The sequence below is a fragment of the Neolamprologus multifasciatus genome, chromosome 6 (assembly GCF_963576455.1).
Source record: "Neolamprologus multifasciatus chromosome 6, fNeoMul1.2, whole genome shotgun sequence".
NCBI classification, from domain to species: Eukaryota; Metazoa; Chordata; class Actinopteri; order Cichliformes; family Cichlidae; genus Neolamprologus; species Neolamprologus multifasciatus.
This window is the reverse complement of record NC_140444.1, coordinates 32,705,171-32,724,414: the sequence shown is the minus strand read 5'-3', so window position 1 is coordinate 32,724,414 and position 19,244 is coordinate 32,705,171. Positions and strand designations below refer to the sequence as shown.

At 42.7% G+C, this 19,244-nt stretch overlaps 1 protein-coding gene across 10 annotated transcripts in view; it reads left to right on the top strand.

Annotated features, from left to right (window-relative positions):
• Positions 1–4,685: 4,685 nt before the first annotated feature.
• The window catches only part of mgat3b (beta-1,4-mannosyl-glycoprotein 4-beta-N-acetylglucosaminyltransferase b), a 58,292-nt gene continuing 43,733 nt past the window's right edge, over positions 4,686–19,244 (top strand). For 3 of the 10 annotated variants that reach the window (XM_085162116.1, XM_085162112.1, XM_085162113.1), the window contains exon 1: positions 14,389–17,883. Coding sequence is in view for 1 of the 10 variants with exons in the window: in XM_085162107.1 (XP_085018233.1) it covers positions 4,693–4,809; positions 5,987–6,157 (288 nt within the window). In the remaining 9 variants the exon portion in view is untranslated. Of the gene's footprint in view, positions 4,815–5,285; positions 6,158–13,573; positions 14,311–14,388; positions 17,884–19,244 lie in introns of those variants that run through there. The other 7 variants (XM_085162115.1, XM_085162110.1, XM_085162111.1 and 4 more) reach the window with 6 other exon arrangements.

Sequence of the window (19,244 nt, the reverse complement as noted above, 5' to 3'; positions counted from 1 at the left end):
TGTTTACATTACAGACAGTATCCCAACCTTTTGGGTTTGTGTGTGTATATACACACATTTTTAAAATGCACGATACACGAGTTTCTAATAATGAGGTCCCTGTATGTGCAAGTTACTGACAACTGTTGCTAACAACAACCAAAGCTCTTTAGCATCAGCCATGAGCACATCTAGTGGTGATGTATTTTAAGACACGCTTTATGTATGAGAAATAGGTAAGCTGGACCGTAATTACAGTTTTGAGTCTCTGATACGAAGTGTGGGCCGCTCCATCAACATGACCAGGAACAGGAAGATCCCTGACTCTCCAGCAGCTTCGTGGGACATTGATAGATGGTGGGCATAGTGACTGTAGAAGCAGCACACTGTGCTCGCAGTGCGTTGAAGTAAACACTGATGTGCAGCGGTGTGATAGGTAAGGCTGGGGAGGATCTAGAAGAAGAGCTTAGTGAGATTAGTGGAGTAAGTGGAGCCATCCATAAAAGTCAAACTGAGCCATTGCTCTTTGCTTTATACTGTCCCGTGTCGCCATGATGTCAGACTAAACAATCAGACGTTGCTTGCAAACCTGAAAGTTTAAAATTAAAATGTTCATCTTAATCCAACACTGTTGGAAATCTTTTTTTTTTTCTCCATCTGCTTTGTATTTCAGGATATGCAGACACTTGGCTGACTGCAACTCTGCGTGCCTCCGATTTCCTGTTTTACAAAATTACTTTCAGAGAGCGGGAGGGGCTCTTCAAGCCGAGAAAAGCTTCACATTCTTTCACATATTCTGTCAGTGTCAGATGTACAAATATGCAAACTGTAACTGCGCGGCACTCTGGGGTACCGAGGCCGTGAGCCCTTTCCCAGAGAGTCTTACCTAATAACTGAAAATTCTCCAGCTAGGAGACTTGAAATGTCTTAACGTTGTGTCGTTGTGCGAGTCTGATAGAATTAAAAACGTTAGTACATTTATCATCATGCAGCTTATTTTGCACAGCCCCCCTTCTTGGAAGTCAGGATGTTATCTCTGCCTAAATTAACTTCACACTGTTATGAAGCTCTAATTGGTTTAATCAGAGAAGTGATTAGAACACGAAGAAGCAATAAATGGAAGAAGAATCGTGTCGCATTAAACCCTCAAGTCACAAGTTCAAACTGTACTGCAGCAGAGTGCTCGGTATCAAAGCCAACGCAGGAATTTTGCTAATTGCTCGTTTAAAAGCTCATTTTCATGGAAATGTAAAAACTTCAAGCTGGCAATGAGACTTCTAAATGATCTTCGCTGCACTCTGCTTGAAGCCTCTGTTTGTTCTTATTGATGCACTTTGAAAGCTTTGCTCACATAGCAGTCAACAAATATCTGCTCAGCTTTCCATTCATGTCGATCAAAGCCCCAAAAGTCCTGTAGGAGGGTCCGGTTTTATGTGTATAAAGCCAAATCACATCAACAGTCGCCTCAAGGGCTCAGAGAGGGGCAGCCATGTGCCACGACTGGTTTGCGTCCTTGGTCAGAGAGGTGATTCGGACGCTAACATTAAATTAAATCCTGACTGGAGGGGCCATATCAGTGCAAAACTAAGCAGGTGTACACGCCTCGCTAATGAAGTGCTGACTGACTTTAGGAACTCTATAACAAATTATTTTCTTCCATGTTAAATCTAGTTATACAGCTGCCATACCTATTGTATGAAAAGTGTTTTGGCTTTGACTAGTGAGTAGTGAAATATAAACTCACTGGCCAATGTTGGATCAGACCAAGCATCAGAAAAAAAGTGATTTAAGTGATTTTGCATCTGACATGGTTGTTGGTGCCAGAGTAGCTGGTCTGAGTATTTCAGGAACTGGGATTTCCAATCACAGCTGTATCTAGGGTTTACAGAGAATAGTAAATAATTCTGGAAATATGCAGCAAGGGGCATTTCTCTTAGTAAGAATGTTTTGTTGATGGCAGAGGTCAGAGGAGAATAGCTAGAGAGGGAGGAACAGTAACTCAAATGACCACTCTTTACAACAGCTGAAGACCACAACCCAGTGGCAATTACATAGCATCAACTAGCATTTACATAGCATTACATAGCATTTATACATGCAGAGCTGCAGAAAACTGGTGCTACGATTCACACAGCCTCACCAAAATTGAACAACAGATCAGAAAAATGTTGTCTGGTCTTATGAGTCTCCTGAGCTGCTGCAACACTCAGATATCAGGAGCAGAATTAGGTGTAAATAACATAAAGGCATTAATCCAGTCTGTTTTGTATCAGTAATCCAGGCTGTAATGGTCTGGGGGATATTTTTGTGGTACACTGTGGGCCTCTTAATGCTACATCACCACAGCCTATCTGAGTGTTGCTACTGACCATCTTCTGATGGCTGCTTTCAGCAAGATAACACACCGTTGTCACAAAGCTCAAATCATCTCTGAGTGGTTTCTTAAACACGACGCTGAGTTCACTGTGCTCAAATGACCTCGACAATCACCATATCCCAGTACAACAGAGCACCGATGGGATGGAACAGGAGATTCACATCTGCAGCAACTGTGTGATCCTGTCATGTCAATATGGATCAAAGTCTCTAAGAGATGTTTCCAGGACTGTTTCCAAGAACCGAGGCAGTTCTGAAGGCAGTAGTGAGGTGCACCTAATGAAGTGGCCATTTCTTCTTCCTATCATATATCTCTGAAAAAATGGTTTTCTAAATTTATGTATAAGGTTACAGCAAGGACCCAGTTCATGAAATCATATCTGACTAATGGTCAAATGTCAAATTCCTGTAACACAACCTTCTGCTCTGCAGATTTTTACACGCCATTATAGATTAGAAAACAAGCTTTCCCGATTCACCACTTAAAATTATGAATCAAACCGCAGACATATATTGATTATGTACATTGATTACTTTGCAGCCAACCTTTAAAACGCTTGCTTTGTCTTCCAGATGATTCTTACACTCCCTGTACTTGCACATTTTAATTTGTTAATGCTAATAAAGTTATTGATTTTCTTCGCCGGAGAAGTGCATGCTGATATCTTTGGTGGAAAAAAAAAACTTGCATGCTTTTTCTGAATAATTTTCCTCTTCTTGGCTCTTGTTTTTCTTCCATCTTCAATCACAATTAGCTCAGCGAATGTAATCCAAACAAATTTCAGTTTCTTTGTGGCCAGGATCTCAATAGATTCCTCGTGTGGACTTTCAGACTCTGGACGAGCTTCATTCTTCATTTCATGCCATGAGTGTTATTGGCATTTTGCTACTTTACTATACAATCAACCATTTTTATTTTATTTTTTTGGAATGTCAGACCCACATCACAGTGCATACTGTGCCGCTGCTTTGCTGAAGAAGCAACGTACTGTGTCGTGTAAAATATGACCGACTGTTGTTTGATGTGGTTGCAGGATGAGCCAGATGTAGGCATGTGTGCCTTGGAGGATGACAGCTGTTCTTTTCTGAAATAATTCATCCACTTTTTTCTCAGCATATATAAGCAATATTTGTCTGCTTTAGTGACCCAATGTTAGCTCCTTGTTATCGAGTTTCTAATGTCTAGGTCTTAGCCCAGCTGTACCTGTGAGTCTTGGGGTGACAGTAGCAGGGTCTCATACACCCATGTTTTATTAATTGTCGACTATCATAGAGCAAATTTGTCAAATTTTTCATTTGATGGTGGGCCAAATTGTTGAAAGTTAACCCCAGGACTCTTCTACTCCAAAGCCATGCTTTTATATGAGATGCAGCATGTGGTTTTGTTATTGTCTTACTTAAGACTTCACAAGGCCTACCGTGTAAGAGACATCTGGATGGGAGCAAATGTTGCTCTAAAACCTGTTTATGCCTTTCAGCAATGATGGTGCCTTTCCAGATATACAAGCTGATGGAATCGTTTCAGAAATGACCTCGGATAACAAGCCCAATTTCCATGTTCCCAGGAAATAATTTCACAATTTATTCATCTAACTAGAGTTTTCTCCTTTGCTTCAGCCCATATTAGATGAGCTTTGGCCCAGAGGAGACAGCGGGGTTACTGGATCGTATTAACATAGGGCTTCTTCTTTGCATCGCAGAGCTTTAACCTGCATTTCTGGGTGGCACCACAAACTTTGTCACAGAATAATGCCTGTTTTTACAAAGATTACAGACAGAGATCGTATTTTGGCACTATTTGTCCCTTTCACAGAGATTTCTCCACATTCTGTGAATCTTTTGATGATATTATGCATTGCAGATGATATTCAGCGTCTTCACTTGCAGAAGAAATGTGTTCCACCCTTTGTAGAGAGTTTTGAACAGAGGTGAACCTCTTCCCATCTTTACTTCTGAGAAACTGTCCTTCTCTTAGATGCTCTTTTTATACCCAATCATGTGATTGACTAAGAACCTAATTATGCTTGTGTAGCAACATTAAAGCCAGAGAGCAGCAGAATGCGGGGACGCTTAAGAAAGCGAAGAGAAATCGATGTTTCAAAGCTGAATTCTCTTAAAGTTTATAAAAATGCTTTTACCAACATGAACAGATGGTGTAACCGGACCTCATTTTAATCTGTAGTTATATCAATTTTAAACTATGAAGCAGCAGGTCACAAAAAACAGGAAAAACTTGTAGAACTCGTAGAACATTGAGCAATGATTCGTCAGTCTATTATTGTCAACGCCTTGTTTCGTTTGAAAGCTCTGTGTGTAAAAAGTGGAGCCAGTGAGGAAATGACTTTAGTCTGCATTCTTTTTTATACCAAGAGGGAGGCGATTCCTCTGGATAATAAAGAAAACGGTTTTATAGACATTTATGGTAAAACAAGCCTTCGACTCCCTTTTTATGAGGTAAGGTAGGTAAGTCAGTCATTTCTGCACTGGCTCCATTTTTCCTTCCATCCTTTACAGAGTTTTTGGAGGTTTATTCTTTTTAAACTGTCAATGTGAACATGTGTCTGCATACAAGTTTTACTTCAAGTAATCTCAGCAATTTGACGTAAAGATATATGCAGTGCTTATGCCGTTATCTTAAAAACAAACCTTTTCAAGATCATCTGATAAAAGTCAGTCAAAAGTGCTGTAAAAACAAACAAACAAGGTGTTGACATGTTTGAGTCAAAATACGTGACAATCGATAGTTTTTTGTGTTCTTTTTGTTGTTGTTTTCACGATTCCTGCAGCAGTAGCTTAACGTTGATTTAACTACAGATAAAAATGAGGTCAGGCTACCCCATCTGTTCATGTACGTCGGTGTGCGTTTGCTTAATAAGGTTGCTGCACTTTTAAAAGCCTTTTTTTAAAAAAAAAAAAAATTCTAGTAGAATTAAAAAAGAAAAAATTGCTTTGAAACATAAATTTCTCTTCTCTTCACTTAAGCTTCTCCACATGCTGCTGCTGCTTCTCTGGCATTAATTTTGCTGTTCCTATCGAAAAGTCCATCAGATGGCAATGTGGAACCAGTTTCCCCAAATCTCACAAAGCTATCGTCGAGTATCTTCAACTTTATACACAATTTCCGTTCAGCAGGATCCATAGTGTGACCTGAAGCTTCTGACAGCCAGTATTAATAGAATAGAATAATCCTATAATTGTCCCACAAGGGGAAATTTGGTTGTAACAGCAGCAAGAAAGACACATATACAAACAAACAGTACACAGAACAGAAACATACACAACTTTTACATATTTACATCAAGGTTGCCAAAAACAGAGTACTGTACCATTATTAAATTAAATGAAGTTAAGAGGCAAACCCTGGTTATAGTGCGAGTCGTTTGTAACCATTAACCATTGTGCAGTAGATCAAATGTTTTCAACCCTCTTCTTTCTGTAATTCAGCATTTAAAAAAAAAAAAATAGAAGAGCAGTAACTGTCACCACAGCTCATCATACTGTGTCCTCAGGTTTTGTTAACATTCTCAGGCATGGTGTTAAACAGTGACTTGATAGACCATAACCATGTGGGTGTGTTTAGGGCATAAGCAAAACCACTGGAGTGTAATATTTGCTGTACTTTGTGACCAAGGAGATTGCAGAATGCTGTGTTTGTTCAGCCCAAGCTCACCTGATACTTCTCACCTTTAATGGACGAGCTCATTACCTGCCTGGAAAAAAGAGAGCACAACAGACAGGACGCTGTCTACCTGATCCTGGACCGCTGACTGTGGCTGCGAGAGGCAGGAGAAAACTGGGAAAGGTAAAAATGCACCACTTTAATATTTAAAAACGCCGCAAACTGAAATATCTATGTGGAGGAAAAGCGGAGAGTTGTTAGCCCGTGTGTGTAAAAAAATGCAGCCGTGACAGCACGTCTGCCACTATTTTGATAGCATGAGAAAGTCCTGTGGTCTTTATTTTGTCAAGCGTTTTGAAATGCTTGCTGTGTGCTGTAATGAAGTCTGACACTTGTCTCTCAGAGTAAACGACACAGCAAAACCTGCTCGTTCAAAGCAGAGTGTGCTGATGAACACAAAGGGGGAAAAAGTCACTGGAAGTATGGAAGAGCAGAAATTAGTCCTCAGTTTCTCTTTCCGCTCTTTTGTCTCCCCACTCGTAACGTTTCCCTCGTGATCAAACACCTCCGAGCAATAGTGATAAGCAAGCGCAGTCAGCAGTAATCTCCTACACATTGAACACATTATAAATCCACCTACAGATGACTGACTTCCAGGTTTTACGGGACCCTAACCACGCCCCGGCTCCATGAACAAAACAGAAGCAATTAAATGCTTCCTGTCTCATAAAGCATTGATCTTTCCCTAGTATTTGGTTTACACACTATATCCGTCTGGAAAGTCCAGTGCTCTGTCTCCATATCCAGACAGAGCGCCCTAAAATTGTATCCAAGGAAAACTTGGAACAAAGGTGTCATCTGAGAAGACTCTTTTGCTGAATATTTTATCCTGCGTGTTGCCTTGGGTGCAGACATTCTAGGAAACTTCTATGAAAATGAGATGTGTGTTGTGAACTCGATCTTTGTTTGTCCCGTTTCTTTTAAACTGAGGCTTTTCAGAGACTGTTTTGTTCCAGTTTCATGAACCGTTTAAATCCGCTGGTATAAAGGTGTGATTGTGTTCTGGATGTGAGATGGAGATTAAATGACTATCTGGTTCATCCGGTAGATTTTCCTCTGGAAAGGCACGCTGGTGTTTCTCCTGTTCTGTGCTCATGTTAGAGCCCTGAACGCGTTTTGTTACATGCAGAACTTCCTAACATCGACCAGGATAGCAGTGACCTGGTTTGGTTCACACTTCTCACTTATTTTCGGAAAGCTGAAAGGAATTATTAACAACTATAAGGCCAAAAGATAACATCTCATAGTTCCTGAAAATACTTGTTTCATTCATGGCTTAAAACAGAACCTAACCATACCAGTTTTTCCAGCGACTTGCAGAAAGTAACCAGGTTAACACAGTTTTGCTGATGTTATAAGGTAAGGCACAAAGGTCAAGACATATATATGTTTTTCCAGAGACAGTTTTAGTGCAGTGAGCATAAAATAATCCCTGAAACCAGCCAACGTACCCATGATTGACCCAGATGAATCAGAGGGTGTAACTTTGGGTACTTTAACAGAAGCTATGACCCCGACACCAGCGTGACAGTATGTGTCAGATCTGATTTGGCTCTAGCTATCATTAAAAGCATCTTCATAATCCTGCTTCGTGAGACAGGACTGACTTCTGGTGTCAGCCATAAAAAAAAATAAAAAAAACGTGTCGCACTCAGACTGCTGACAGGCTGATATCAATATTTAAAATGCAGACACACTGTAGGTCTCTAACCCCCCTCCCCCACCCCACCGTGGCTGCTGATTGCTCAGAGGGCGAACAAAGTGAGGCTTTGAGGTTGAAGATCTCAGGCTGTTATGAGGGATGTTGCGCTCTAGGGGGCTTAGCATCCAGCTGTATTTACTGTATCACTAATAAGCAGAGATGTTGCCAACTTCACAGGCTTACTGACGCAGACACTTGTTAAAAAGCAATGGATCACAGGCCATTTAAAATCTGAACCATATCACAGCTGCCAAATAATGAGCATCTAGACTCCGTGAGCTCCCTCAAGACCAGAGTCTCAGAAAAAGGGACTCAAGTGTAACCTGAAACTAAAATGGAAATGGGTGAAGTTACAAAGTTGGGGAGATATGTAAATCCTTTGTTACACCTGGTAGCTCCAGGGAGATGTACAAAGGATGAAATACTAGCCGACTTTAGATCACTCAGCTGTTCCCTTCAAAAACCCTGGACTAAATTTGTGAAGGACAGCGGGCTTTGTTTATCCACATGAAGTAGAAACCAGAGGGCAGCTTCTGATGCTTGACAGCATCGGTTAGTATAAAAACGTTTGCGTGATCAACTCATTGAGCCTCTTATATTATTGTAACTCACAGCTTCGATTGCTTTAAGGCATCTACACACCGGACGTGTAAGATTCATGAGAAAATTCATGAGTTCAAAATATTTTTCTGACTCACCTGTTGTTGATGCAGCTGTTTACACCCACTGAGTAAACGTTTCCAATTTTTCACATGCAAATAAACAGATCTGACCAATCAGATCACTGCAATCTGGCAGTGACTGGCAACAAGTGGACTCGTAGATCAACGTGCGCACTGCTACTTATATAGACGTCAAATAATACTGTTTTTCCTGTGACGCACAGCCAGGCGCTGCTCTCTGGTCAATCGGCTCTCTACCTGCTCTGGTGCCAACTCTGATAACAGCTCAAACTACCTCACTGACATTCTGATTTGTGTCTCTTTCTAAACGCGCTCGGCGTGTAAAGGTCTTTAGGCTACAGATCTACATTGAAGCGGTGGCGGCAAACTTGTGCAACGTGAGCTCGTAATGTGCACAGTAGGTACATTAGGAATCACTTTCGCTGTTTCTGTTCTTTCTTCTTTAAGCAAGAGGCTTTCGGGCCTGGTCTCATTGCATGACTTCAGTGAAACCCTGAGTTAAGTTAAGCAATGTGACAAAGAGGAACATTCACCCCTCGGAGGAGGTTTCCTTTTAAGGGTAGGTGCAGTTTATTGTTCCAGTTTATTCAAGCATGCATAACCACAAATAGCATGAATAGTCCTCCACCCTTTGCCACAGGCACTAGGACACAAGTTGATAGACATGTTAGAACAATAACCAGCATATTACAGATAGCCATTCATTTTTGCTAGATTAACTCTTACACTTCACGCTGTGTGCATGCAGGAATTTGACTTTTTTCTCCAAGAAAATTTGTTTTTGTTTGAGATTTACTTTGGTAAGCTAATTAAACCAATGGAAACTATATATATATATATAGAGATATATAGAGATTATATATAGATATATATATATCTATATATATCGATATATATATCTCTATATATATATATATATATATAGATAGATATATAGATATATATATATATCTCTATATATATATATATATATATATATATATATATATATAGATATAGATATAGATATATATATATCGATATATATATATATATATATATATATCGATATATATATATATATATCTATATATATATATATATATATATATATATATATATATATATATATATATATATATATATATATATATATCGATATATATATAGATATATATATATATATCGATATAGATATATATATATATATCGATATATATATATATATATATATCGATATATATATATATATATATCGATATATATATATCGATATATATATATATATATCGATATATATATATATATATCGATATATATATATATATATCGATATATATATATATCGATATATGTATATATATATATATCGATATATGTATATATATATATATATCGATATATATATATATATCGATATATATATATATATATCGATATATATATATATATCGATATATATATATATATATCTATATCTATATATATATCTATATCTATATATATCTATATCTATCTATATCTATATCTATCTATATATCGATATCTATCTATATATCGATATCGATATCTATATATCGATATCGATATCTATATATCGATATCTATATATCGATATCGATATCTATATATCGATATCGATATCTATCTATATATATATATATCTATATATATCTATCTGGATGAACCAACTTTAGCTCCTGCCTGGACTCTCTTGCGTGGCACAGAGTAATCACAAAACCAGATAGACATGCTTTTGTTACATACTAACGTAGAACATAATCGTGTCATTTAAAAGAATGTTAATGATACACACCTGTGTTTGCACACTCCAGCTCTCTGCAGTTGCTAGACATTGCATTTGTTCGCCTGCTGATAGTCATGGTAGCAGACACTCTCTCCTCCTACCTTCGCTCATATCCTGAGTGTAATTCATTTGCCATAAAGGGATAAAAAAACCATAATCAGCACACTTCAGGAAGGGAATTCAAGATGCACGCACGCACACATGCTAAACACACGAAACACAGGTGCACGCAATGAGCAACAGGTGGAAGCAATCAGGGAATCAGGGGCCAGACAGGAAGTACGCGTAACAGTAACCTCCAAAATAAAACAGGAAGTCAACAAAAGAGACTGATAGAATAACTTTGGAGACAAAGAGGAACAATTGGAAGCAATGGGGAGATTGCTGCTACTCCTTCTACTACTACCATAGCTGGACTGGCCATCGGGCATACCGGGCATTTGCCCGGTGGGCCGCTGGCGATTTTTTGTTTTTATGGGCCGATCGATTTTTTTTTTTTGGAAGGGTATAAATAATGAAAGGTGTTGGATTGGCCAATTGGTCATGATCGACTCTGGGCTGGACCAATTACAGCCGAGGAGGTCGGATGCACCTGCCCCCTTGTTTAGCAATCTTATAGACGAACTAAAGAAAATGGAGAACAAAAAAAAGGAAAGGAGGTGCAGAAAAAATTAGGGCCAAAAAGAAACAAGCCCTTCAGGCAGACGCTGCCAAATGTGTAAAAATAACTGAATTGTTTGGTGGTAGCTATGGCATAGCTTCCACAGATTTAGCAACATCAGCAAATGGTGGAGGCCAGCAGGTGGATAAGGGAAAGGGGAGGCAAGAGGAGGAGAGACCCGAGGCGGCCGCCGGCTATTGCAGTTAATAATACAACAGCTTCTTGCCATTTTTTGTGTTTCTTTTTATCGGTGTGTAACTGAGTTCAATTGAAAGCCTACGTGCGCTAGTACCTCTTGCCACATGTTCCCAGAATTCTTTGCGGTTTTACCCCTGAATGACGTCACATTTTTGGTGGGCCGGTCTCTAGTCAAAATGCCCGGGCCGATTTTTTGTCCCAGTCCGGTAGTGATGGGTCGTTCGCGAACGAAATGGCTCTTAGAGCCGGTTCTTTGACGTGAACGACGCGAGCCGGCTCCTTATCGCGAGCCGTCACGTGGGGTTTTTTTCTTTCTCTCAGCCTCTCTCTCGCACTTTTTTCCGCTTCACTCCGCACGTGAGCCTTGTGCTTTACGCTGGGCAGAGGGGGGAGGGGCTGTAGTTACACTCAGTAGCACAGGAACAGAACCAGAGGGAGAGAAAGAAAGCCAGGGACAACAACTTCACATTAGAAAGGTATAGTAATCATCCACAACTATTTTCAGTTGCAGATGATAAAGGATTCAGAAAGTTTATTCATGCGGGCCCATATGACAGAGAATGTGCATCTTCTTTTTGTTTTCATATTTTAATTTATATTTAATTGTGTTGTGGTTTGCAGTGTTTTGTGTTGTTTCACTTTAAATTTGTAAAAGGAAAAAGCTGAAAATTTAAATAGTTAAAATTTGAAATGTGAATAGTTGATTTTTGTATTATATGATTTATTTATTACATTTTATGTGGAGTGAATAAATAAAAGTATATTTACGGTGGCCCCTAGACACAAAGCACATACAAACTTCAAATCACGTACAAACTCCAAAACACGTAAAAACACGTACAAACTCTGAAGTACGTAAAAACCCCAAAGCAAGTAAAAACTCCAAAGCACGTAAAAACTCTAAATCACGTAAAAACTCAGAAGCACGTAGAAACTCAAAACACGTACAAAAGACAACAGAAGTGCTCCAGGATGCTAGGCACAGTGTTGAGCTTTTGTTACCTAGTGGCTACACAAGCCAGCAAGTACCAACGACCAACGAGATTTGGTGTGTGGTAGTAACAGGTAAATGAACTTTTTTTTAAAAATTATTTGAATATATATGAGTGCCTGTGTATAAATACACAAACAATACACACATGCTTTCAATTGTGTAATTTAAGTGATCTAGTAGCTCTGCTTTGGAAGTTCAGTTCATGCTAGAAATGTGTTTTGGAGTTTGTACGTGTTTTGTCTCTAGGGGCCACCGCATATATTTATATATAAACATAAATAAAACCACTTTTTTTAACGTTAGTAATTCCTTTTGTGCATAATTTTATATTATTGTTAATAATAAATTAATTAAAGCAACAAAACAACCTGAAGAGCCGGTTCGGAGCCGAAAGAGCCGGCTCTTTTTAGTGAGCCGAACCGAAAGAGCCGGATCTCTAAAAAGAGCCGGAAATCCCATCACTACAGTCCGGCCCAGACTACTACTAATAGTAAACATTATAATAATAAAAGGCAGTAGAATTAGAAATTAAAAGAAAACAAGCCGGGGCGAAGGCAGGAATTCAAAAAACAGATTAGAAGTTGAAAAAAATAGCCTCTACGGATTAAAAATGGAATATGCGTATGTGTGTGAAGACAGGTGACACTGGGATGTGTAGTGTATATGTGTTGGATTTGTTTGGAAAAGGTGCAGGTTTAGTCTTTTTTCCTCATACATCCAGCTCTGCACTTAATGGTGCCTAAAGAGACAAATATGGATTTGTCATAGCAGCAAAGCGGGCCTTTCAGCTATCTAAACACGTGTAATGGATAGTATTATACTGAACTAGGCCAGCATTTTAACCCGCTCATGACTGAAAACCACATGTTATTATTTTAAAAACAAATACTAAAACTGAGAGAAAAATTCCCTGTTTTCCACTTTTTCCAGTATTTACACATAACCAGCTCCTAGTTCAATAACACTGAACGAATATAAGAGCTGCACCTTTTGCGTTTAACTGAAGGGCAGCATTGCCCGAGGTGAGCTCCGAGTTACAACCTGCTGTTTCTCTGGCGCCCCCTTCAGGCCATACATCACATTGCCTGAGCAGCAGTCGGTGTGTGTGTCTCCTCACACTGTATCCGTGCAACAGGGTCTTGGTGTGCCTCACGGGGTCCCTGCTATATGGACATACAGTTTTCTTGCAGTTCTGCAGAAAAAAAGGGGGGGGGGGGTGTCTTAAATACAGGCAGCGTTTACAGGCGAGCTCTGCGTGGATCACAGGTGAGGTCACAGCAATAACAGTCTTATATGTTCCAGCCGCTGCACGGTCATATCTCATTTTTCATATCTCATGATGGGCGCCCCCTCCGTCCCGCTGATAAGCAGCATAACGGGGGGAGGAGCTCTCTCCTCCCGGGGCTCCTCCTTCCGCTCCCTTAGTTTTCTTCCACTTGCTCCCCCTAACGCCACCCACCCCCCCTACACACACACGCACGCACACTCATCTGCACCTCCTCCTGCTCTTCGCAGCTCCGATCGAGAGGAATAGAGGGCAGATTATGAGAATATACGTGAACACCGAGGAGTAACGGGGGTTCTTCTCCTCCCGTGAGCGGAAAAGGCGTCACGGCGGGCGCGGAGGACGGAGGAGAGAGGGACGCATCGTGGACAGAGACGGAGGGAGGAGGCGACAGCGGCTCGTAAACACGACGGAAAACGGCGATCAGCGCGGCAGAAAGCGGCTATCACCCCCTCTATCTCCCGCCTGGCACCACCAGCACCATCGACACTGGTGACACCCCCGAGCCCCTTCGCATCATTCCGTCTCCATCCTATTTTTGTACGTTATTGCTGTTTGGCTTTTGCTTTCCGTGCCTCTGCTGTGAGTATCTGCGGGGCGAACCGCTGCTCGTGTCTGTCGGAGGAGCAGCATCAGGGGCTGAGCTAGGAGAGGAGGCTGTGAGCCATCACCCATAGGATCCCCCCGCCCACCCCCCAGTCGGGTCCAGCTTGGGACGATTATCTGCACATCCGATCCGGCGGATAAAGGAAAAAAACAAAAACAGGGAAGGCGAGATGACCGCACAGTAACCCGCCTTCAGCAGAGTGAGTGAGAGAGACCCCGGCCCCGGTTATCAGCCAGTCTCCAGCATCACCGATGCGATGGCATAGTGGCTTCTGCAGTGCAACCGACAGGCTCGACTCCGATCAGCAGGGCTCTCATCCACCATGACCCTCTGAAAGACATCCGGCACAGGCACAGATGGGTAAGAGATGCTCCACTCTTTTTTTCCCTGTTGTCTTTTCCCTTTATGTTGATTCCGGGATGTGGAGGTTGGGCGGGGAGTGTGCAGGGGTGGGGTGGGCAGGGGCGGTTTGTGACGTGTAGAAGACCCCTGCCATTGCACTGAGCCCAGGGTATAAGACTGCAATGTAAGAAGGTGTGTGCGTGCCCGAGTGAGGTTGTGGAAGTTGCTGAAAACAGAAGAAGACAGGAGCAGATGTGTAGACATGATTGTTCCTTACTGGGTTCATTGGAAATGTTTTTGTCCTGTGTATGTTAGACTTGATGTTCAAGCACCATGACAGGCTAGTCTGTTGGCCATTCTGGGCACTGGGAGGAGATGTGAAATATGTGCAGAGATGTATCAGCCTCAAAGAAGCAGCGATACAAGACGCTAAAGACTAAAGCTGAGGCTAATCGTGCTCATGTTTCACGTCACTCGTGGTTCTAAGGGGCTCAGTGGGTTGACGGTGCACTGGAACTTTAAGGTTTTGGCATTTTATTCTCATTGAGATACCTCCATTAGGTTCCCAACAGTACTCTTCTTCAGGCTGTCTAAATTGTGAGGTAAAGATCGGGCAGCATTACGGAAGGAAACAATTGGCAATCAGCTGGCAACAGCTGGGAGGAAGAACTCCTCTTAACAGGAAGAACGAGAGCAGAGGTAGGCTGCAAACTACAGGAAGGAATAGTCTAGTTCACAGCATGCAGTGGTAGGACATAAATGCATGCCAAGTGGGTAGACGCGCCTGTGTTTCAAACACCTGACACGATGGAAGCCGTGAGTCTTGTCACTGCTGCTCACAGCTCAGCGTAAAGTTCTCCCAGCACATGACCTTAGAGGTCTGAATCATCCTTTTCCAAGCAGCTGACTTCTGTTTGCGGCAGCTGAGGCCTTCACTGAATAACTCTACTTTCCATGTCTCGTCAAAGTGAAACCAAAACCAGAACACAACCTCTGCTAGCTGAATTCTTTTCTAATTTCCCACAGGAGTGAGTCTGCTGCTCCCTGACTGGTGCTTTGGGATATCCAACCCTGCTGCGGTGGGGGTGCGAGTACTACGGGGTTGAATAAGCCGATCCACCATTGGCCAGGCTTTGCCTGAGCTTGATTGAAGGTTTTGACTATTAGAGTTCTGTGGAAAGAAAACAGTAAACCTCTTCCTGTTTCAATACGTCACCCGTTACTCTGGAGCATAACAATTAATCGGCTGTAGCTCCGTTAGAGAGGCTCTGTGGTGCAACAATAGCAGACTGCACTACCTGGCAGATCCCAGGTGTGACTACACGAAGCGGTGCGTCAGTGATGAGCACGCTCAGTCTGTTCCCCGAGGATAAAGATGCTTCTTTTGGGCTTTTTTTTAACGATGTCTGTTTAGTAACGACACAAATTTGAGAAGTTCTACTATCTCACTATCCACAGTGAGATAGTGGGCTAACACTTCGACTTTACCTGGCGGCTGTTTGGTACCAGATCAGTACCTGGCAGGGTGTAAAGAGAACAGGCAGGAAATGAATTTGAGCTAGAGGGCAGCAGGAAGTTTCTCACCATGCTTACAGCTGAAGCAGAAGGATTTCTGCCGCTGCGGTTGTCTGCAGTTATCACGACGTGCGTTCAAATGGTCCACCAATGTCCTAACAAACATCCCCCAGCCCCACGTTTCAAACAGCAGCATCAACAAAGACCGACCGGGAATGCTGGCCTTTTAACTTCACAGTTGATGCTGATGCTGAGAGACAGGGCCTCGTGCAAGAGTCTGTGAGGTGTGGGTGTGTGTGGTAATGGTGGCAGTGTTTGCAGGAAGAGGAGCAGAAACTGAAAGGGTTTGAAACACTGCAGTCAGAATGAAGACGTGCAGCGAGCAAGACAGGGAGCGAACGGATGCACTGGATGACTAGTGAGGATGAGGGAATAGTACTCGGTAGGCCTGGGTGGAGAGAGGAGGGCCCTTAAAAACTGCCTGGACTCGGCAGATCCACCTGAGCCCCACAGCTGAAGCTCGCATCATTTGCCAGATTTGATTAAGAGCACACTCAAGAGATTTCTCCCGCTGTCGCTCATATTCTGTCAGTTTCTCTTCAGGTCTGCTTTACTGGCACGTATAAGAGAGAGAAAACCTCGGATAATGGAGTCGAAAACGTGAAGCGTGCCGTGACCGTTACGGGAAAATCCTAATCTGCCAAATCTCACGTTTTGTTTTTTTTACCCTGCAAATGCAGGAACCCCTGACTTCTGTCTAACTCCTGACAAAGAGGCGAATAAGCGTTGAACCTGTCGTTTAAGGCCGCGAAACGCAGACCGACAGATGATTTGTCCTCTGTCTGTTTTTCCCAGCGGCAGCAGAAAACAAACTTCGCTGCTGGTCCCATCATCCGCCCGGTTTCTAATACGAGAAATGCTGAAGCTTTTTCAAAACGTGATCAAATTTTAGGTTACAGTACACACAAACCCTCTTCTCTGTAGTTCAATCAGCATGCATCCTTTCATCCTTTTCTCCTCTCATACAGTTTTTTCATTAATGCGTGCCCTCTATCTCCCCCCCCCCCCCCCCCCCACAGCCTGCGACTCAGGTTGCAAGGCCGAAACAAATGGCTTTGCTGGCACACAGAGAGGCTGTCAGTTAAAATTGCCAGGGGTGATCTGGGTTTACTCGCCCAGATCAGCAGCCTTTTTCCTGTTGCACTACATCCTGTTTTGCAGGCTCTCCCTTTTCTTTTCTTCTTTGTTCTTCCTTTTTTTTGTTAGGAAATCAGCTGTTAGTGCCAACTCGCCCAAGAGTCAAATGTCTTGAAATGATAATATTGCATTGCAAGATCAAGTTCGAGAAGGATTTTGATGCTCTCGAATCTCGGCAGCCTCTCCGTTGCTTCTTGAGTCGAATGCGCTGAAATTTGTAATAAGAATTTTTTTTTAAAAAGCGAGAATGTGTGCAGGAAACGGCCACAAACCAGTCTTGTTGTTATAAGCAGATGGAGGCGGACATCTGATATCCTGCAGTGTGCGAACGCCACTGAAGGACAGCAAAAGGGCAGTGAAGACGGATTTGCATGAACGAAGGAAAATCCCAAACAAAGCAAGAGCTGGCTGACTTTTGTTCACTAGGATTGGCTTTCTAGTATTGCAGTAGAGTGGATGTAAACACGGGTAGTGCAACAACCCACAAAACACACACAAAGGAATACCATTTTCAGAATTAGGGTGGAGCCACCTGCATGTGTTGCTTTAGCTCCTGCCAGTGGGTGTGCCCAACAGGTGTGATCATGTTAGTGGCAATCAGTCGCTCACCAACCCAAGCTAACAGAGCTTTGATTAGCACTCAGCATGAACCAGGCCAGCTGCCAGCTCTGTTCATGCGCTAACTCGCCGCCACCATCGTCATTTTCTGATGCCCAACAGCTGGCTGCACATGCAGCTGCTTTGCCCTCTTGTTTTGTTTTTTTCACAGATTGCTTGAAAAGTTACGCTTTTCTTGGGTTTCAGCCTAAGAAGTGAAAGCAAAAAGTGACAAATTCACAGTTCAGCGTGATTGTGTGTGAGGGCACAGAGCGGGTTGAGGTAAGAAGCCTGTAAAATGTTTGTGTGAATCCCTCCTCAGGGCCCCTGCAGCCTGCAAGGTGGACCGGGGTCCAGAATGTTGCGCCGTTTAAGCAGAGCTGTTTTCAAAGTGATCTGAAACGGGTCTTGAAGGGATCTTTGAGAAACGCGTGCATGTGCAGTGAGGGATGAAGTGAGAAGTGTCAAAAGTGGTAACCAAAAAGTTTTGCAACTGAAACTAGTTCTGCTTCTGGAGCATGCAGTTTTAGCCCGTGCCACATTTTCTGCACGCTCCTGAAGTGGAACAGTTGTAGCCCGGTTCAGCAGCTGCTGGATGAATGTAAATGGATCCGGGTCGCCATCACTCGTTTGGGGGAAGCAAGTTTCCGGAGCGGGTTTAAAATGGAGAACGATGTTGAAGGGAATGTAAAGGATGACTGGCTCCTGCTTAGAGTAACTCTAGCTCACCTCCACACTGAGGAGTGCTGCTGATGAAACTGGAGCTGAGGGAAGACGAATTATGCTGGAGGCCACGTTGGTCCCAGCAGTTACTGCTAACATGATCTTTATTCCGTTTGTTGTGAGTGCGTTGTTTTCAGTGCTGAGGAACAGGGCGAGCACTAAAGCAGTTAGAAGCCATTGTCTCCTCCAGCCGGGGGGTAAACGACTCGGCAACATGGCAGGAAAAGCTTCAAAATAATCAGTGTAAATGTACCTGGATCATACAATATCTATGTTGCATCATTACTGCCATGGCTGTAATCTGTGCTGGGCACAAGCTGGGGTCATCCCAGCTTCCAGGATGTGAAGATCGTACTGAGCTCACCCCACTAGCAGGTTACGTGCACAGCTTGCCTCTGCTGCTGCTGGGGGAATTGAGCTGTGTTCCACCTCTGATCTGGCATCTGTAGACAAACGCACACACTCGCTCACTGGGCTGGGCCTGCTGGCTGTGCTCCCACTATTCCTGGAGAGAGTCGTTCTGACAAACACATACATCTCTTTCCTTGTTTGACATCTTATTTCAAGCCGTGTGCATACAGACCCTGCCCTAGAAAAGACTGAGCGTTGCGTGAAACGTGGATAAAAAAGGAGTGCGCTGATTTGGAATCCCTCTCATGTGTTTATCCAGTGTAATCTAATCCAGATCTCCTGCACATACCTGCATCATGATCAGCCCCTTCTGCCCACATGTGCTGCAGGATCAAGTGTTTAAAGACAGCACTCGGGAAGGGGTAGTCAGGGGAAGTGGGAAGGTGCACCCCCACACCTCGCCTTAGGCTTGAGTGTTCCCAGTCCTCATTAGACGGTCGGGGAGTGTTTGATGCCTGGATGAACGAACAGCTACAGAGTTTTCCCGCCACTTACCCGCTGTCACGCGA